At 37.0% G+C, this 21,573-nt stretch overlaps 3 protein-coding genes across 3 annotated transcripts; all 3 read right to left on the reverse strand.

Moving 5' to 3' along the window:
- Positions 1 to 774: 774 nt before the first annotated feature.
- LOC102236722 (heat shock 70 kDa protein 12A-like) lies at positions 775 to 3,735 on the reverse strand. The gene is made up of 4 exons (XM_023336585.1): positions 3,427 to 3,735; positions 2,904 to 3,128; positions 2,660 to 2,831; positions 775 to 2,463 (listed from the first exon to the last, which is right to left on the reverse strand). Exons 1-4 carry the CDS (start codon positions 3,706 to 3,708, stop codon positions 1,367 to 1,369), a joined length of 1,776 nt encoding a protein of 591 aa, XP_023192353.1. The 5' UTR covers positions 3,709 to 3,735; the 3' UTR covers positions 775 to 1,366.
- Positions 3,736 to 9,001: 5,266 nt separating this feature from the next.
- Positions 9,002 to 12,059, reverse strand: LOC102230849 (heat shock 70 kDa protein 12A-like). The gene is made up of 4 exons (XM_023336591.1): positions 11,768 to 12,059; positions 11,201 to 11,425; positions 10,957 to 11,128; positions 9,002 to 10,794 (listed from the first exon to the last, which is right to left on the reverse strand). The coding sequence occupies exons 1-4, from the start codon at positions 12,047 to 12,049 to the stop codon at positions 9,698 to 9,700; spliced, it is 1,776 nt and encodes a 591-aa protein (XP_023192359.1). The 5' UTR covers positions 12,050 to 12,059; the 3' UTR covers positions 9,002 to 9,697.
- A 2,549-nt stretch (positions 12,060 to 14,608) lies between these two features.
- Positions 14,609 to 18,311, reverse strand: LOC102217326 (heat shock 70 kDa protein 12A-like). Its single transcript, XM_023336641.1, has 5 exons — positions 18,011 to 18,311; positions 17,535 to 17,759; positions 17,288 to 17,459; positions 16,228 to 17,150; positions 14,609 to 14,683 (listed from the first exon to the last, which is right to left on the reverse strand). Exons 1-5 carry the CDS (start codon positions 18,290 to 18,292, stop codon positions 14,609 to 14,611), a joined length of 1,677 nt encoding a protein of 558 aa, XP_023192409.1. The 5' UTR covers positions 18,293 to 18,311.
- Between the last annotated feature and the right edge of the window lie 3,262 nt (positions 18,312 to 21,573).

Consider the following 21,573-nt stretch of genomic DNA (forward strand, 5'->3'; position numbering starts at 1 on the left):
CAACTTTTAACTGTCCTTCTGTGACTCTGAACGTTCAGGTCGGAGTCCATCACAGAGTCCGGTTCTGATCTCTAGTTTCTAGCTGTAAAAACTGAAGCTGTGTGCTGACTCTAGATCGTTCCTCATAACTTCAGTTTTGTTTCTTTTCAGCTGGAGAAAGTTAAGGGACATCAATACGTAGATCTGTTCAGATGTAGAAACTGAAAGTACATTAATGTGGTGCATTGTGGGATTAATGTTCCTCAAACCAGAACACTGGTATAAGAACTTATCTCTTAGAGGAAGAGATATGTTGGCTGGAGGCCCAACATATCTCTTCCTCTAAGAGATAAGTTCCTATCTCTTAGCGGTCTCGTAGTTTGTAGTCAAACTACAAAGATTGATTTCATAAGCGTAAATTTGTGCACATGACCTTTACAGATACATCAACCAGAAGTCATATATATTCTAATGCTTGCGTCTTTTCAACACTAAGCTGTCTGGCCACTCCTCTAGCGCTGCCTCTGCTTATGGTCTGTTCACTTGCACATATATAGACAGATATGTAAGAGCATGATGGAAGAGAAACTAAACAAAAAGAAAAAAAAAACAATTTTTCTGGGCTTTCTCCAAGAGATATGGTGCCTAAACAGGAAAACAATTATTTTTTACAGGAATGATTGATCTTGGCTTTTGAACATCCTACTGTTGAATTTATGTCAATACTATAACAAAGATCAATATTTAAAGAAATGTTTCTCAGCAAATAAAGGCAGACAGAAGAATAGCATTCAATTTGTTTTTTATTGAAATTAAATTTCACTTCAAAGCTTTCAAAAATGGAGTAGTGCCTGGCATTTATGTGAATGCTAAAATTAAAACAAGTATGAAGACATTAATCATGCTAACTTTTATATATGTTCTCAGTTGTTAGCTTAAATGATTTTATTGATCACACCATTGTTACAATACACTTAAAGAAACCTCCACCACATGCACTATATAAACTAAAACGATACTATTCCCAAGACATTCTAACTTCTACTAATTTAGGGCAGGAATTATGATATGAGTAAATTATGAGCATCATTAGCAAATTATTTCCATCATTCATGCATTAATTACATAAACTATTATTCGAGGTCTTGTACATTTTTAGGTGAAAACTTAGCCAACGAGGCTGGGTGGTCTCAAAGCATTGGTGCAAAAAATGTTTTTCACAATTTTTCATCTTGATTGTTTAGTGTTTCGCCACTGTGTGCTAAAATAAAGGGTAGGATCAGCAGCCAATTTTGATGTTCCACTACCATGTCTTGAAGTCATTGACATACTGACTGACTGTGTGAAGAAAGAAAATATCAAGACAACTATTATGGCTCAGAGTGTTTTAATCAGTGCCCTCTACATATTTTGGAGTTTTTGATCTAACACTGGCAGCATCTTCTGGGTCACCATCAATGACACATTCTCTGTCTGTTGTCATGAAGTCAATTTTTACAGTTTGTGTTTCCCCACTAATCTGGTTTGTCCCTGTAGCTTTTATCTCTGTGTAGCCAAAGTCAATTTCCAGATTGACTTTACCGCCTCCAGTCATGTCTACAATGAATGAACCAACCTTTTCCACTCCCCAGTCATCTACATACACTGGATCTTTTCTTAATGAACGGAAGAATCTCACTCTCATCTGTTTCTGACCTGCTCTTGCTGAAGAACATAAGAACTCTCTGGTACCCTGTGAACCAAGATCTTCATCTTCTTCCACCAGTTTCCTGAAAATATCTCGACTCCATTCCACACCTTTGGCTGTAAATTTCTTTTCTTCCTTATGTTTGCTCTCATCAAACTTTTCACAAACAGCAAATCCATAAGTATAGGAACTTTTCCGAGAAGCCACAACATCTGGGTTTCTACCAAACTCTACAGCTCCTCTCATAATCGCCTCCTGAGCTCTGAAAGGACACAGAACTTTACACTGTTGTCCAAACTGGTCAGTAATGTGCTGCTGCAGAATTTGACTCTGAGCGTACCCACCCACTAACAGAACGTACTTGATGTTGAGACCACAGTTAAAGATTTCCTTGAGATTCTCAGTGATGCCCTTCAGACTTTCATCATAGAAAGACCTCATTTTGTCTCTTGAGATTTTGATGAACTCACCATCCCAGGAAGCACCAAGTTCTGACTGAACAAAGTTTTCTGTGTCTGATTTTTCTTTAGCTAATGATCCCAGTGCGAATGGGCAGCTAATCTGAACATCTTTTTCAGACTGTTTGAGGTAGGTAAAATCATACATAATTCTCTGAGCAGCACTGGGAGAGTTTTGTTCATATTGATCCCAGACTCCTTCAGGAAGTATCTCTCTGAGAAACTTCTTAAATTTTCTGTCTACAGTTTGTCCTCCCAGATCATTTCCAGAGACCTTGTGCCGCTCCTTCAGGGCTCCTCCACCCAGGACTTCATGAACAGTGATGTCAATAGTTCCTCCTTAAATAAACAGAGGGAATAATAGAGAAGAATGGTTTAATAATCCAAAGAAACACATTTACAGTATTCAAGTTTCAGCCATTTTAGTTCACAACTGTTATCAAAAAATAGCTCTCATATCAGATAATATTCTTCTCTGTAAAGATGTTTGTGAATTAATCAATAACACATTGCATCAGAATCACAGACACATTACCTCCACAGTCAACAACGATGTACTGAGTCCCTGCAGACTGATCCAGTGACTCTTCATTGTGATTTTCAGAGATGAAACCATCTGATGGAAGCTTCTTACACCAGATTGAAGCAGCTTCTGGTTCCAATGCCATCACCAGCTTTTCCTCATCTTCTTCTGTTACAATACCTGCCTACAAACAGACAAACTCTCATCCATTTGAACATTTTAGAACTTCATTGGTCTCTATAAATCCTTACATTACCTGAGTTGCAGCTTCTCTCATGAACTGTTTAGCTGAAAGATCCCAGATGGCAGGAACCGTCAGAACCCAGGTGAAGTCAGAGGCCAAGAAGTTTTTCCCTTGTGTGTTTCGGCTGATTGTTCTGAGTGCATCTTCTTTAAGAAATCTCAGGGATTCTGAGAAAACCTTCAATGCTTTCATTGATTTTCCATTGGCGGCTTTAATCTTCAGATTACTGCTGAGTTTCTGGAGATGTTTATTTAGATGTTAGATACAAAAGTGTAGTTACTGTATATGAGCAGTGATTGTACCTTTCATTTCCATTATACATTTCTAGCAGGATGTTTAGCAATATAGTCATCATCCTTGTTTACTTATGGCCTTGTGCATTTTCTTTGAATGTTTTCTTGTCAAACAATTTATACAAATAATCACTCTACATTCTTTCTCTTTTATTCTCTTCTGACATTCAAAGGTTTTATCACATAATCTAGAATAGGGAAGGTAATCTAAATATTGGTGTAAAATTATTGTTCATACTTACTTTGCTATAGAGTTCCATCTTGAAGTCTTCAAAGAAATAATGCTTCTTTGCTTCTTCCCCACTCATTTCCTTGTATGCCATTTTGGCTTCATAGCCAAAACTCAGACATTTTTCATCTTCATTAAACAAAATGCAGGTTGGAGTCTTTGGGGTGTCAAATCCATACTCCTTTCCCCACCTTGGCAGGTGTGGCTCACTTTTTTCCTTTCCGGGTGTGATATTAAAGGCATACCCACTAAATGCAGTGCCAAAGTCAATTGCTATGACAAACGAGTCGCCCATTGCAGAAAGAAACGACAACCAGTGAAGGTAAGGAAAAATGTCACTGTACCAGTAAGCAGCAGTCAGGCTGCATTTATTTATCTCTCTGTAAACCACACCTCCTTCTTCTGCTCTACGTCACATTTACACAGAAATGTCTATTTACTTAATGTTCTGATAATGAAATAATGAAAATGAAGTTTGACATCAACCACATCATTTTGTTCTTACTTATAATTCAATGGTCTCAAGGCATATGTGTTTTTAAAAGACATATTCAATCAATAGAATGGAAATAACATAGAAGAAAATATGATTATGGAAATAACTATGATGTTAAAATCTTATAAGACTGCATGTCTAAGATGTTTGTCTGATTTAAGACACCTGATTAAGATTTTAGCAATTCAACAAAAGCCTGTTAATTAGACATAAACTGAAATAATGTGGGCTTTAATCAGGGAAACATCTAAAATATGCAGGAGTGTCCATTGAGGACCCGAGTTGGGAAACACTGTTCTAGGTGTTAAAGGGAAATCTCAAAATGATCCATATTTGAACCACATTGCACATAATAGACTCACCAAACGAAGTGGTATGTTCTAATTTTAAATCTAATTATGAAATTACTTTCTACATGTTGCATGCAAAATATTAAATAAAAAAACTGTATGGGTGCCAATAACTTATATAAACCATGTTGTACATATTGCTAAAAAAATCTAGTATTACTTTTAGTATTAGAGAAAGATTGTTTGCTGAAATGATGAGAGGATTCCCAGAGCAATTAACTGACTCTCTAGTTTCCTGATTAGAAGAATGTTTTAAACTGAAAATTAAAAAATACCGAAACAGAAAAACCTTTTTAAGAGGTGGGTCTAACAGGAATTCTAACAGCTTTCCATTTCTCTTTCATTTGTTTTCCTGGTTGTTAACTCTTTGGTATGCTGTGTTTAAATTCAGGGGAAAACTGAGTGATTGGTTTGCTTTCAGTTTGTTCAAGGGTTTTCTCATGTGCCTTTAGTAGATAACTTCCTCATCTTTTCATGCAGATATATAGAACATTATTTCCAAAAGTCACTCGATATTATGTGTACAAAAGACATTGTGAAGATAGGGTAATAAAATAATTGCTAAAAGTTGTTTTTATGTTTTTTATTTTGTAAAACTGATTAAAAATTTGTTTTATTTTATTCAACCTTTCAACCTTTGGATGTTCGTGGTGCTGTTCCAGTGAAACACCATTTCTATCACTGTTCCCTAGAGAAACGTTGACAGATGAACAAAGTTGACTACCGGCTGGATAATGGTTAGTTGGTCCTGGTTTATCCAAGGACAAAATGGCCTTTTTGACCATGTATGTATGGTCTTGCATATGGTTGACCCTGCTTTGGTACTAGAGGTGTTATTTTCAAAATGGTGGTTTGGATTTTATGGTAGGGGGTCTCACATGCAGCGGTGCCTGCAGGTATGTTTCTCCCCTTAGTGTTGCAGACATATAAATCAGGACTGAAACAATTGTTTTATGTCTTTAATATCTGTATTTAACATTTATTTTCTTTTATGCAACACTTATGTGTTTACGTGTGTGCTTTTGATTCTATTTCTTTTCTGTCTTTTCTTTGATGTCATGCCAAGCAATGACAGGAGAGTACATACCATACTTTGTGGTATGTAAAAGAAAACTTGACTTACTTTCTGTTTCCCTTTTTTGATTTGGCCAACACTCAGCTGATTAGTAACAAACAGGTTTGAAATGTAACTTTAATTCTGAAGTACTATTCTACCAGCAGTTTGAAGTTACAGGGAAGGTCTGTCATCTTGAATCTTGTTTGGCTTCAAGCTATTGTGAAAGAATGGAAGACAAATCCTGTGGCTATGCTGTAGTCATTAACCTGCAAAGATTTGTGTTGAACAGTAATAGGTCAGCAAAACGTCAATGAGCTGGAACATCAAATCCTTAACTTATCCCAGTTCTATATGCAACATTTTTACCTTACAAGGAAGTGGCTCCAGGAGCTTCATGTATTAATAATATACTTTAATTTCATGAAAATTTTTCCCTTCCCGCTCGCTGGAGAGGATCGCAGCCGAGTGTGAAGCGGCCGGGATGGGGATCAGTGCCTCCAAATCCGAGGCCATGGTCTTGAGCCGGAAAAGGGTAGAGTGCCTTCTCCGGGTCAGGGGGGGTGTCCTGCCCCAAGTGGAGGAGTTTAAGTATCTCGGGATCTTGTTCACGAACGGGGGAAGAAGGGAGCGGGAGATCGACAGGCGGATTGGCGCAGCGTCTGCTGTCAAGCGGGCGCTGTACCGGTCCATCGTGGTGAAGAGAGAGCTGAGCCAAAAAGCGAAGCTCTCGATTTACCGGTTGATCTACGTTCCCACCCTCATCTATGGTCATGAGCTTTGGGTCATGACCGAAAGAACGAGATCGCGGATACAAGCGGCCGAAATGGGTTTTCTCCGTAGGGTGGCTGGGCTCTCCCTTAAAGATAGGGTGAGAAGCTCAGTCATCCGGGAGGGACTCAGAGTAGAGCCGCTGCTCCTTCACATCGAGAGGAGCCAGTTGAGGTGGCTTGGGCATCTGGTCAGGATGCCTCCTGGACGCCTCCCTGGTGAGGTGTTCCGGGCACGTCCCACCGGGAGGAGGCCCCGGGGAAGACCCAGGACACGCTGGAGGGACTGTGTCTCTCGGCTGGCCTGGGAACGCCTCGGGATTCCCCCGGAAGAGCTGGAAGAAGTGGCCGGGGAGAGGGAAGTCTGGGCCTCCCTTCTGAAGCTGCTACCCCCGCGACCCGACCTCGGATAAGCGGAAGAAGATGGATGGATGGATGGATGGATTTTTCCCTTTACATTCTTAGTTTTAAATCATTAAAACTCAAAGCAGAATGTAGACGTACATCAATCACTCTTAAAGAGAAGAGAACATCTGCAATGGTTTGTTTTAAATTACTAACGTCAATAATAATATAAAACTTCTTAGTTCACACACATAATTCTCAGAAATTTACTCCACCAGCTAAATAATTAGAATTTTTATATTTAATATTTAAAGTGCTTTGTTATATGATCACCACCACATTTTTCATGACGCTGCTTATGATTACTTTAAATTATTTAAGGTATTTAAACCTTTAAAGATCAAAAATAAGATTTAAAAATAGAAACAAAATAAAACAAAAGGGCATGAATACATTTGTCATTCTGATTTTGTAAGTTTTGCTGAAACGCTTTAAAAACAAATATGATTAAAGGAGTTACCTGTAAATACTGAATGCAATATTGCCAAGAGAAGAAAAGCACTGAAATGGCTTTAAGGAGCTCAAAGAATATATTTTTGTCAAAAACAAACTGGAAAACAACAGGGGTTAATGATGAATGTTTATGCTTATGTTTCTTCATAAACCTGTTTTTGAAGAAAAATGTAGGTCTGATTTTGAATTTACCAAAAATTATTTTATTACTTTCCTAATTGTCCTTGCAGTAATGGGGAAAACCCCTCACCTTTCCCCTGCTTATCCCCCTAACATTGAGTCTATCAGGCTGCCCCTGTCAGGATCTGTTCTGTATCTGTGTTTATTTTGAGTTTCTGTGTCTCTTAGTCTCCGCATTGTATTGTCTCCCCTTGATTGTTCCCAGGTGTTTCTTGTCTCCTTGATTACCCTCTGTGTATTTAACCCCACCTGTGTTCTTTGTTCCTCGCCGTGTCCTCGTCGTGTTTGTCTAGTCTGCCTGTGTCACCAGTTGTGAGCATTTGCCCTGCGCTCCTTTTGTGCTACCTGGTCTTTTGGACTTTGTATGTTTTTTTGGATTTTTGGACTACTTTTGTTATTAAACCATCTTATTCATCTTACCCTGGGTCTGCTGCCTCTGCCTCACCACCCAAATCATGACAGCCCCAGTGCTGGACTACTGGGCAGTACTGCTACGTAGCCAAGCAGTACAGGTAAGGAGAGTCGGTCCCAAACTCTGGGTCCGGCAGTCTGAAACAAAGAAATGGTACTCTGTCACCGCGACACACCTCAAAGCCCAGATACCATCTGCTCACGGTTTGCTCTCTGCTCCACTTCCTCATGTCCTCACCACTTACACATGTTGAATGAAATGATTTAAGTTTAAGGACTAAAATGTAGATATTGTAAGTATGTTTTTAATTTAAAGTATGGACATCAAGAACTTGTAAAATCGTTTCTGTAATGTGGCTATAAATCTATGTAAAACTCCAAAAAAACTATTTTTTAATATTAAAGAAAGATTTTTGCATGAAATTCTGAAAGGATTCACAGAGCATTAATACTGCAATGACTGACTATGTGGTTTACAAATTAAAATTATATTTAAACTGAAATTTAAATGAACTACAACAGAGAAACAAGTTTTCCAGAGGTGGGTCTAACAGGAATTTAACAGCTTTCTGTTTCTCTTTATTTGATTTCTCCTGGTTGTTAACTCTTAGGTATGCAGCTTTTTTCTTCAGAGGGAAACTGAGTCATCGACTTGTTTTCAGTTTGTTCAGATACTTCGTCATGTGCTGTTCATATTGATAAATGCTCCAACTTTTCATTCATACCTAAATTACATAAATCCCAAAACATCCGTACAGACTAGACTGAGAAAATAGAGGAATAAAATAATTTTGATGTGTTATTTAAATTTTTCTCTTTTGATTAAAGAATCTTACTTTATTTACCTTATTTTCCAGACTATAGAGTGCACTTCACTATAAGCCGCACCCACAATTTTTTTTTTTTTTTTTTTTTTTTAAATGGAAACGTACATATATAAGCCGCACTGGGCTATAAGCCGCTACTATCTCCACTGCTCTCGGTTTTTCACAAGGCCGCAGCAGAGGGCTGGGTCCTTAATAAATCTGTTATTATGGACGCAGCCCTCTGTCTCCATGGCTGAACCATGGATTTGTTCACGCCGAGCTTACATGCAGCGGCTCTATTTCCCTCCTGTACTCCCAGATCGATAGCCTTCAGCTTAAAAGCTGCATCATATGAATTTTATGTGGTTTACATGATGAGGGGGTATGAGTTTAAAACATTTATTGCTGAAATAAAGATGCAAAGAATTAAACTAAATATGTTTTTTGTTTTTTTTAAATACCTCTTCTTCTGGACACAGATGTTAGGATTTTTTTCCCTGAACAAATATGGTTTTATCCCAAGAATACAAAAAAATATGTAATGCGAGTGTCACATTTTTTTTAAAGGAAACGGTCACTGAGGTTTTGTACGTCCGAGAAAGAAAAGGCAAGAACAAAAGAGAAAGATTTAATTTATTTTTTATTGAAATTCAACATCACCTTGACAACCTTTTCTAAATAATATTTATGTGACATTTATGTGATTATTACAGTAAAAGTATAAACTAAGCAAAAATCACCTTTTAATTTTTTTATTTGTTCTCAGTAGTTAATTTTAACATTTTAAATTATTTTATTGACACAATACAGTTGAAATACACTCAGAGAAATCCCCACCAGCAGGAAGTAATGTAGAAAACACCCAAAAAAACTACATCTATCCCATAATTTCTAATTTTGACTAATTTATAGCAGAGGTTATATGAGTACATCAGCTACAACATATTTTAAAAAGAGACATTTTTAAAGACTCACAGCTAATCTCCGTTATTCATTTATGGAATTCATAAACCATAATTGTAGATCATGCAAATTTTTATGTGAAGCTTTAGCCCACTATGCTAGGTGGTCTCATAGTATTGGTGAAAAAAACTATGTTTTTTACAAGATTACACATTAATTATATGTTTAATTTAACCAGTAAGTGATTAAAAATGCGACGGTCATCATAGTACTCTCTTAATAATGATATAATTTTTTACCTTTTAAGAGTCCATTCATGCACAAGTTAATATTTCTTCTTAACAATTTCTGAAAACCCGAAATTCAACATCCATATCTTGAAGATGCCTCTGTCACAAACTGAATTATTGTGTGGACAAAGAAAGTGTCAGAGCATCTATTATGCTTTTGCATGTTTTAATCAGAATAATCTGAAGGACCTGATTGCTCTGATCCAACACTGGCAGCATCTTCTGGGTCACCATCAATGACACATTCTCTGTCTGTGGTCATGAAGTCAATTTTTACTGTTTGTGTTTCCCCACTAATCTGGTTTGTCCCTACAGCTGTTATCTCTGTGGAGCCAAAGTCAATTTCCAGTTTGACTTTACCGCCTCCAGTCATGTCTACAGTGAATGAACCAACCTTTTCCACTCCCCAGTCATCTACATACACTGGATCTTTTCTTAATGAGCGGAAGAATCTCAGATTCATCTCTACCTGGTCTGCTCTTGCTGAAGAACATAACAACTCTCTGGTACCCTGTGAACCAAGATCTTCATCTTCTTCCACCAGTTTCCTGAAAATATCTCGACTCAAGTCCACACCTTTGGCTGTAAATTTCTTTCCTTCCTTATGTTTGTTCTCATCAAACTTTTCACAAACAGCAAATCCATAAGTATAGGAACTTTTCCGAGAAGCCACAACATCTGGGTTTCTACCAAACTCTACAGCTCCTCTCATAATCGCCTCCTGAGCTCTGAAAGGACACAGAACTTTACACTGTTGTCCAAACTGGTCAGTAATGTGCTGCTGCAGAATTTGACTCTGAGCGTACCCACCCACTAACAGAATGTACTTGATGTTGAGACCACAGTTAAAGATTTCCTTGAGATTCTCAGTGATGCCCTTCAGACTTTCATCATAGAAAGACCTCATTTTGTCTCTTGAGATTTTGATGAAATCACCATCCCAGGAAGCACCAAGTTCTGACTGAACAAAGTTTTCTGTGTCTGATTTTTCTTTAATTAATGATCCCAGTGTGAATGGGCAGCTAATCTGAACATCTTTATCAACCTGTTTGAGGTAGGTAAACTCGTACATAATTTTCTGAGCGGCACTGGGAGAGTTTTGTTCAAATTGATCCCAGACTCCTTCAGGGAATATCTCTCTGAGAAACTGCTTAAATTTTCTGTCTACAGTTTGTCCTCCCAGATCATTTCCAGAGACCTTGTGCCGCTCCTTCAGGGCTCCTCCATCCAGGACTTCATGAACAGTGATGTCAATAGTTCCTCCTTAAATAAACAGAGGGAATAATAGAGACGAATGGTTTAATAATCCAAAGAAACACATTTACAGTATTCAAGTTTCAGCCATTTTAGTTCACAACTGTTATCAAAAAATGATGTTTGTGAATTAATCAATAACACATTGCATCAGAATCACAGACACATTACCTCCACAGTCAACAACGATGTACTGAGTCCCTGCAGACTGATCCAGTGACTCTTCATTGTGCTTCTCAGAGATGAAACCATCTGATGGAAGCTTCTTACACCAGATTGAAGCAGCTTCTGGTTCCAGTGCCATCACCAGCTTTTCCTCATCTCCTTCTGTTACAATACCTGCCTACAAACAGACAAACTCTCATCCATTTGAACATTTTAGAACTTCATTGGTCTCTATAAATCCTGACATTACCTGAGTTGCAGCTTCTCTCATGAACTGTTTAGCTGAAAGATCCCAGATGGCAGGAACCGTCAGAACCCAGGTGAAGTCAGAGGCCAAGAAGTTTTTCCCTTGTGTGTTTCGGCTGATTGTTCTGAGTGCATCTTCTTTAAGAAATCTCAGGGATTCTGAGAAAACCTTCAATGCTTTCATTGATTTTCCATTGGCGGCTTTAATCTTCAGATTACTGCTGAGTTTCTGGAGATTAAAATATTATTTAAATACAAAATGTAGTACAGAGACTGTACTCTTAATATTCATCTTCCATTATGTCAAGCAACTTGTTTAACAAGAAATAGTTATGTAATGTACTCATTTACATGTATGTTCCTTTAATCTTTTCCAGATCTCCATTCAGTCTTCTTTTGATATTCAAATGTTTTATCACACAATTTACTAGAGATTTTCTGCTGTGACTTTAAGTGAACTGTTAGCTGAAGATCAACCTAAATGCCTCCAATTTAATGTGTGGACATCATTGTACATTTATACAATGTATATGCAACATTTATAAGCATAAATATTATTGTTCATACTTACTTTGCTATACAGTTCCATCTTGAAGTCTTCAAAGAAATAATGCTTCTTTGCTTCTTCTCCACTCATTTCCTGGTATGCCATTTTGGCTTCATAGCCAAAACTCAGACATTTTTCATCTTCATTAAACAAAATGCAGGTTGGAGTCTTTGGGGTGTCAAATCCATACTCCTTTCCCCACCTTGGCAAGTATGGCTCACTTTTTTCCTGTCCTTTTGTGATATTAATGGCATACCCACTAAATGCAGTGCCAAAGTCAATTGCTATGACAAATGAATCACCCATTGCAGGAAGAAACGACAACCAGTGAAGTTAAAGGAAAATGTCACTGTACCAGTAAGCAGCAGTCAGACTGCATTTATTTATCTCTCTGTAAACCACACCTCCTGCTTCTGCTCCGTCACATCCATTTAAACAGAGATGTTCATTTTTATTTTTTTATTCTCAGAACAATAAATAAATACAGAATGACCTGTACAATTAAATGGTTTCAAGGCATATATAATTTTTAGACATATTCAATAAATAGATTGGAAAGAACCAACTTATATGTTCACAGACATAAATATGATGTTGAAATCCTGTAAACTTCTTGATTTGGTTCATTTAAAGTGTTCAAACTCAGAACCCCATTGCAGAAGTGGCATGTTGTAATTTTAAGTCTTATGATGGAATTAAGTTATACATGTTACATGCAGTATTTTACATTCACAAACAAAGTGTATGGATACCAATAACTTATAGAAACCTTTCTGTACATTGTTAAAAATCAAACCAAAAATATGTTATTAGTTTTAGTATTAAAGAAAGGTTGTTCCCTGAAATGAAAAGAGGATTCCCAGAGTAATTAACTGACTCTCTGGTTTCCTAATTAAAATAATGTTTTAAACTGAAAATTGAAAAACTGAAACAGAAAAATAGGTTTTTAAGAGGTGGGTGTCGTAGGAATGTTGATAGCTTTCAGTTTCTCTTTGATTCATCTTTCCTGTTTAACAACTCTTAATTCAGAGGAAAACTGAATCATTGGTTTGTTTCCAGTTTGTTCAGGTGTTTTCTCATGTGCCTTTAGTTGTTAATTTCCTATTTTTTTCATCCAAATACCAAGAACATTATTCTCAAAAGGCCTCTGAGATTATGTGTACAAAATTCATTATAAATATAGAGAATTAAAATGTTTTATTTTTATGTTTTGATTCAATGATTTCAAGCCCTTTTGATGTTTTGTTGACTTTTTTTGTTCAGATGCTAGAATTGTCTAAATAATTAAATGCTTTTATTTAAGAAGTGCAAAACCAGATGTAAAATGTGATTATCATTATCATATAGCAATTTATGCCATTATACAGTAATATGTTTCTCATTTTTAAGCAGAGAGCAGCAGGATGTTTCCACAGCGTGCTTTGTGCTGATTTGAACACAGAGCATGTGCAAACAGATCTTAGCTGTCTGTACTCTTTAACCTGGAACACAGGAACCACACTTGCTAATGACCTAATTATTCTATTCAGGTGTGGTGCAGCAGAGGCACATCTAAAAGTTGCAGGACACGGCCCTCGAGGACTGGAGTTTGAGGCCCTTGGCTTAAAGGTTCCTGGTTTTCTGGAGGAAAGTGCATAAATAAATTGGAAACTTTCCAATGATAGCTTTGAACACCAGAGTCATGCAGAGGGAATGTCGTACATTCAGGGGAGGCATGCCAGCTTCTGTGTTCATTTCAAAAAGATGAATTTACTACGACCAGTGATGAATCTCGGAGCACACAGTCTTTGATTCAGATACACCAGAATCAAAGAGCGTAAACAACTGATTAAAGAACACATGTAACATGTTATGCATGCGTATTTAATAAAACACTCATTGCCATTGTCAAGTATAGGCACAAAATTAACAGAAAAATAATCTTTTGAGCTCTGAGGGAGAAACATGACTTGATCTTTGTTTTTTCTCTGTGTTGGCTGGAGATATCAGCTCATGAACCTTGGCTTTAGAATATAATGATTTGTTTTCATTAAGAAAACAAATCCACAACTTTATTCAATTCAAATTAAGACATACTTTATTAATCACATGAGGAAATTAAATATTGTTGTAACTCAAATCATACAAGTATCTTCAAAGACACTTGTGAGCAGGAAGGCTCTCCAGTAGCAGTCACTCTTGCAACAAACCTGAAGGGGCCTCTGACTGAAGACTCTCAGGTCTGTCATGACATGCTAAGAGCTCAACATCCAGGAAGTTGAGAGTCATGTTTCACAGTATCATGTCCTGGACAACACCAGAAGTTGTTAGCTAGCACTGCTAATCCACCATAAAGATAAGAGCACAAGTCTTTCCAGTTGCACAGAATCTAAAAACAGATGATGTAGAGTCCCAACCAAAAACAAAATTATGAACATAAGTTCACAAAAAGAACAAATCAGAACTAATCTGACAGCTGCTCCAACATACTGCCACCATGACCAACACTTTAAAAACATATTTATCATCTTATGTGTTTAAAATTAGAATTTACCAGAAAGCTTTGCCATAATAATGTTTTGAAACAATCATTGTTTTGATTTAGTGTTGGGGGTCTATGACAAAGAACAAAAAATGTTGCTGGGAGATAAAACATAAGAAAATGAAAATGCAGTGACTGTCAGTCATACCTTTTGATGTGATGATTCATTCACTCTGCTTTCTTTTTCAGGCCACACTGAGAAAATAATTACCTTCCAGCTAATTTTCTGATCTATAACTATTGGAAAAACAATAAGGCTGCATAATGGTGCAAAACAAATGAACTTTTAGTTAATTCTCATTAGATGTGAGTGTGTGTGGTTATTTTTCCTGGCTGTATCTGTGTTACTCTGGTTGTCCAAGGTGACCCAGCCTCTTGCCCAATGACTGCTGGTGATGGGCACCAGCAACCTGGCAGCCCTACAAGGATAAGCATGTTCTAATGGTCAGGTAATTTTATTGATGAAGCACATTTTCAGCAACAAGGCAATAAAAAGTGCTTTACATGAATTAAAAAAAATACAAACAAAATAAAAATGAAGGAAAGAGCAAAAGAAGAAAAATAATCTAATAACTTTGATTTAAAGTATATAAGCTGGATGTTTATTTATTATTGACTACCTTAGCCACTCCTGTTCTGAGTTGCTAAGGTAGTTTTTCTGGATTCTAAATTTTGGAGTACTTGGGTTGCTAAAGTATAAGTAAGTATCCTCTGGACTTTCTAAGTATGTTTATAAATTTGCAAAAGTAGTGAGTACTCCACAATTTCTAAATAAAAATAAAAACTAAATGTTCCTGTTCTGGGAGAATATTTTCTGTATTCTAAGTTCGTTCTAATTCCTTTTCTCAGTTGCAAGAATAGGAGTCTCTGCATAATAATTTAGAAGTATAATATTAGTCTTAATAGTGAGTACTCCACAATTTCTAAAAATACTACTAAACTAGAAAAATCTAAAAATTATAGTATTGGTCTAAATAGTGAGTCCTTGTTCTAATTCCTTTTATGGGTTAATAGTGAATACCTCACAGTTTCTAAAAGGTAATGAAATGAAATAAAAAGAGGAAAATATACTTTAGGGAAGTATGCACATAGCAACATTCAGACAAAACAAAGACATGAGTGAGAAGTTGTGACATCACAGGGTCATGAACTGTGTAGTTCCCTCTAGATCTGTTATTTATTTATTTAGCTTAATACAAAGTTATACACATAATACAGTCAACAATTGAGCAAATGTCACATTTTGATTAATGTCATCACCAAAATCATGCACATCAAATATTTACATTGATTTAATTATTGTTTTCTTTATTTTGTAGCCCTAACATCCCTATGTAATGTACTGCAATATACCTGAGGTACAAGAAAATAAAAAGCACAAACTGCAAAAAACTTCATTTTGAAAGGTAGAACTGCTGCTTTAAATAACATCAACACACTTATCACCTAAAACATATTGAAAACATAGAATAAAACATCAATTAACTGATTTAAACTCAATTTTTTGTTTCTTCATGTGAATCCCCAATTGCTAAAGACATGGTTCATGTTATGTGTGATTAAGGTTGATTTTTGATCATTCTTACGAAGGTCTGCAAAGTTTCTTCATTTACAGGTTGCAGATCATGATAAACTCGTTTAAGAAATTCAAGGACTTTAAAAGTCTTTAAGCAAAAGTTGATATTTTAACCATTTGATATTGACAACAAAGTCTCATACTAAAAAAATAAGGACAAAAAAGTTCAGCAGCACAGTTTTTTAAAAAACTGATTACTCTGATTCTTCTACATTAATGTCATTCTGGTAGTGTTTTTCCATCTGGAGAGTAATATAAATAAGGCTCAACACACCTTGGATCATCTGTCCTAACAAAGTCAAACTTGATTAACCCTTTTGAACCAGAAGTCGTGTCTGTGGCTGTAGCTGTTATCTCTGTGGAGCCGAACCTGATTTCTAACTTCACCTGGCGCTCTCTACCTTCACTAATGTTAGGCATTGGAACATCAAATGAACCAGCTTCCTCAACTCCCAAGTCATCAACATACTTAGGAAAGTTCCTTTCTGTGCGATAAAATCTCATCACCATGCATGTCTGATCTTCCTCTACCGGACAAAGGATGAGTTCTCTAATCTCATCCCACCAGACATCTTCACCTGCTTGCACCAATGTCATGAACCTATCACAGCACCATTCCTCCTCACCAATCATGAATTTCTTTTCTGGCTTATGTTTGATCTCATCAAAGGGCTCAGAGATGGCCACAGCGTATGTGTAGGGGCTTTTTCGAGATGCAACCCAGGACGGTTTTCTTCCAAACTCAACAGCTCCTCTCATGATTGCTTCCTGAGCTCTGAAAGGACACAGAATCTTACAGGTATCACTAAACTGATCAATAATGTACTGACGCAGAATCTGGCTATTCGCGAAACCCCCAACTAACAAAACGTACTCAATTCTGTAATTTTTATCAAGGATTTCCCTAAGATTCCTGTTGATGCCCAGCAGACTCTCCTCAAAGAAATATCTCATTTTTTCTTTGGAAATTTTTATTGATCCCTCGTTCCAGGAGGCACCTTTCACAGACTCAAAGAACTTCTCTAAGTTTTTCTTTTTCTGGGCTACATGTCCCAGATTAAATGGACACGGGATCTGAACATCTTCACCTGACTGTTTGAGACGGGTAAAATCATACATCATTCTCTGAATCTCACTGGGATAATTTTCTTCATATTCATCCCAGACTCCATCAGTGAATATTTCTCTAAGGAACTCTTTAAACTTCCTGTCCACAGTTTGTCCTCCCAGATTGTTTCCAGAGGCTTTGTGCAGCTCCTTTAAGGCTCCTCCTTCCAGGACTTCATGAACAGTGATGTCAATTGTTCCTCCTGAAAAAGAAAGAATTAAAGACTATTTTCACACCTTGATTCTTCAGGTCATACATTCTGAAGGGTATGATGATGAATTAATTATTTTCTTGAGTTTGTTCTACCATGTCAAACTGGATCAGAATTATGCAAAGTACCTCCACAGTCAACAACAATGTACTGAGATCCTTGACGTTGATCCAAAGAAGTGCCGTTGTGTTTTTCTGCGATGAATCCATCTGATGGAAGCTTCTTACACCAGATTGAAGCAGCTTCTGGTTCCAGTGCCATCACCAGTGTTTCCTCAGATTCCTCTTCCACAATACCTGCCTAAAGTGGGAAAGAAAGTAATCTAACATCTGAATGTTTGTGAGGAAAAATAAAGCTCTAAAAACCTGCTGTCACCTCCATTGCAGCTTCTCTCATGAACTGTTTAGCTGAAAGATCCCAGATGGCAGGAACGGTCAGGACCCAGGTGAAGTCAGAGGCCAAGAGTACCATACCTGCTGCATTGGAATTAATGGTTTTTAATGCGTCGTCCTTCAGAAATCTCAAAGCTTCTGTAAAAACCTTCAGGGCCGTCATTTCCTTCCCATTGGCTGCTTTGATCTTCATATCCCTTCTAAGTTCCTGTTAAAAATCAGTACACAGTTAACAGATACAGGATAATTTAAACAAAAATTTTAAAAGGTGTAAAGATCTGGAGAATAACAAGGTGATGTTAAACGGTTCTCCAAGGGAGTTACTGAAATATTTTGCAATTAAAACGTTTTAACAACTGTAACTGTGTATATGTCTTCATGAAATGAAGCACTTATTGAAACAATGTATGAAATGAAGACATTACTACAACATGTCATTTAATGGTGAAGTTTACTTACTTTTCCATAGAGAGCCATCTTAAAATTTTGAAAGAAATAGTGTTTCTTTCCAGTTTCCCCTCTCATGCAGTTGTATGTTTCTGTGGCTTCATAACCAAAAGCCACAAATTCTTCAGATTCATCAAACAAGATGCAGGTTGGAGTCTTTGGAGTGTCCAGTCCAATTTCTTTTCCCCACTTCTTTAAGTGGGGGTCTGGCTTTTCATCACTGGGTGTGACATTGAAGACATACCCACTATATGCAGTTCCAAAGTCTATTGCTATTATGTATGAGTTTTCCATTGCTTGAACTGGTCTGGCTTGTTGCTGTAAAGAAAGCAGATGAAATGCCAGCAGGAGGAAGTTGCTGTAGGATTTTTATAGTTCATATCACTATAAGCCCCATCCTATTTCTTCTCTACGTCAGTAAACTGGGAAAGTTTAAGTTTAACCCTTTGTTTCTATTTAGAATAAGTGAATTATAATTTATTCTTTACACTTCATTACATGTAAGTAATACCAGGAACCCAGCTTGGGGGTCAGGTTGGGTTCCCTCTTACATTTGGAGACTCTGGTGTTCATCCCATCTCATACTAACAGTTTTTTGTGATAACTGTCGGCCAACTCACACTGACAAAGACGTCCTGTGACCGGGAATCATGTGTAGAATCAGAAAAAAATCAGGGATAAAATCATGCAGGCTCACATCTCACTTGTTTTTAACTCATTGCATTGACTCCCAGTACGCCTCAGGTTTGATTTTAAGATTCTTTGTGATTATTTAAATGTCTCATTGATGTTGCACCGTCTTATTTTGCAGAGCTGCCGTTACCTTACCAACCCTTGAGACCCTGATGTCCTCTGGCACCGGATTATTAACAGTACCAAGAATCAGAACACCAACTTATGGTGAGGCTTCTTTCCAGTATTATGGCCCCGTTTGTGGGACGTTCTGCCAGAGATCCTGAGGGCCGCAGAAAATATTGTTGTTTTTAAGAGCAGGCTCAAGATCCATCTTTTGAGCTGCATTTCCTGAACTGGGTCATTTGGGATCTGTTTATAAATTTTCCATAAAGTTGTGTATTTTCTCATGGGGTAGATGTTTGTATTTTTGTTTTGTGGGTTTGTTTTAATTCATCTGTACAGCACTTTGAGCTGCTTTTAGAATGAAGGGTGCTTTATAAAGCACTGCCCCCACTGAGAAATGTTGCGAAATTAAACCATTTGGGCTCCTGAAACAAATTTATGAAAAATGTCAGTACTCCCAGAATGTGAAAGATAACTATAATCAAGCCATTTCTAAAATCTTGTTTCAATTGAGCTGGGAAATCAACAAGTTTAGTTTTGTTGTTGAAAATCGTTGTCAATTTCCTTTAAATGAAAGTCTGAGATGAAATCTGATGTGCAGAGTTGGGTGTAGGTGTAAGAAATGCAGATGGGATTTAACCCAAGACCCAAAGTTTTTCAATATTAGACTTAACTATGAGTTTACAGCTGCTCCTAAAGTGTGGGACATTCTGCTCTCTTATATAAAAAATATTAGGAACAATTAAAATGTCACTGTGTTACCAAAGAATCATTATAAAAGGAAATCAGTGTTTATGTTTTGTTTGTTTTTATAAAAACTGTGGAACAAACTGTTGATAAAAATTTTCTATGTGGAGAGCAGAAATATAAAAAACTGTGTTCATGTAAAACTACTTTGTAGAAGAATCTTTAGTATTCAGTTAGTTTCTAAATACTAATTCTTAGCCATTAACACACAACATTCTTAGCCCAAGTAACTAATAACCATTAATGTCTCAGAACATTGATCAGTCTCTCGTCATAAAACAGATATTTGTATTTTCATTAAAGGAGATACTTTGTAATGAAAGAGAAAGAACTTGTCACATATCCTCATGTTTTAGTGACATCTGAGTCACAACAACGGAACTGAAGTGGTTGGAGGAAGAAAAAAATTCACAACTAAATTAGTTTGGTTTCTGGTAAGTAATGCTTTTGTTTTTGTGAATTACCCAGCACGTGCAAACTTCATTGGATTTGACTGAATAAACATGAAAGAATAAATACAGTTAAGAACTGAATTTTAACTGTAAATCTTTGCTGTCTTTTACAGACTCAGTGTTGTATACATTGGTTAAAAATAGCGGAGACATTAATTTCTATAAAACCTCGTCCACATTTGACCAGTTTAAGAAAAGTGTTCATCCACGCAAACCTGCTGAATTAGACTACTGAGCATTGTTGTATTAACAAACAATAGATAAAAATGTATATTACAGAAGACACATTCTCCACAACAAAGTAGGTTGCTATACATCAGTGTTTACATATTTGTTTTGTTTCAGCCGTTGTTTCACCTGGGAATTAAAAACTGTAAAATCTGTTAACATTTTATTGCTGATTGGAAACAATTTCAGACATGAGCGCCTCTGAATGATGTTTTGTATTTTGCAGGTCTACAGTCTCCATTAAATCCGTCTTAAGTGACAACTCCTGGGCTGCTGGCTTTTAAAGTCATTCTGCTAATCTGGGACAAGACAGTTGATATGTTTTAAAAGTCAATTTCAAAAAGGAACATTTTTAAAATTGTCAAAGCTGAAAAGATTTTATTTCTCCAATGTTTTGCAGTCTTGTCACGTCGTTGGTTTTTAAGTTCTTTTTGTGCAACAGCATCATAGATTTTAAAGCAGATTGAGTTGATTGACTTCATAGATAAATAAATTAATTAAATGTTACAAAAGAGAAACATACACACTTCTAAGATATGTTTGGATTGGAATGTTCTTTAGTTTATCTTGTTCATCAGATGTTTGTTTGATCTTGGCCCATGAGTTTAGTACTTTTCTTAAAGGATTCATTTTGGCTCTAGTGGCCTTTGTTTGACAGTGAATTGACAGGAAAGTGGGTTGTGAGAGAGGAGGAAGACATGCGGAAAAGGTAGAAGGGCTGGGACTCGAACCCATGATGGCTGCATGGAAAAATGGAGCTTCCGTACATGGGACGGATGTTTTACTCCTGTGTCACCTCTGCGCCCAATACTTTTCTCATTACCTCACCTGCCTCCCCTCAGTGATCACCACTTCCTGTACTTATTCTTCCTGGTTACTTCAGACATTTCTTTCTGAAACATTTTGACTTCTTGGTCTTTGATCTGTTCATTAGGGAATGTTCTACCTCCACACCTACAGCTTTACTGCAAAAGAAGCAGTGCTGTGAATAAAAGGAAGTTCAACTTTAGTTTTTTCCCTGTTGCTAAATTTTATTCAAATGCTTTCATTATCCTTTCAGAGAATTGTTGTTGCTTAAAGTATGAAAAAATCTAAGCACCGTCACCAACATTAAGAAAAATGTATCTGTTTCATTTATAGAAAGTAATTACTTCTTCCCCTGTGAGATGGAGCTTTAACTCCCATCTCCGGCAGAACTTCGAACACGTTCCGGGGGATGTGGGGGACATCGAGTCTGAGTGGACCATGTTCCGTGCCTCCATTGTCGAGGTGGCTAATCAGAGCTGTGGCCGCAAGGTTGTCGGTGCCCGTCGCGGTGGCAACCCTCGAACCTGTTGGTGGACACCTTTG

This window comes from Xiphophorus maculatus, chromosome 7 (genome assembly GCF_002775205.1).
Source record: "Xiphophorus maculatus strain JP 163 A chromosome 7, X_maculatus-5.0-male, whole genome shotgun sequence".
Taxonomy (NCBI): domain Eukaryota; kingdom Metazoa; phylum Chordata; class Actinopteri; order Cyprinodontiformes; family Poeciliidae; genus Xiphophorus; species Xiphophorus maculatus.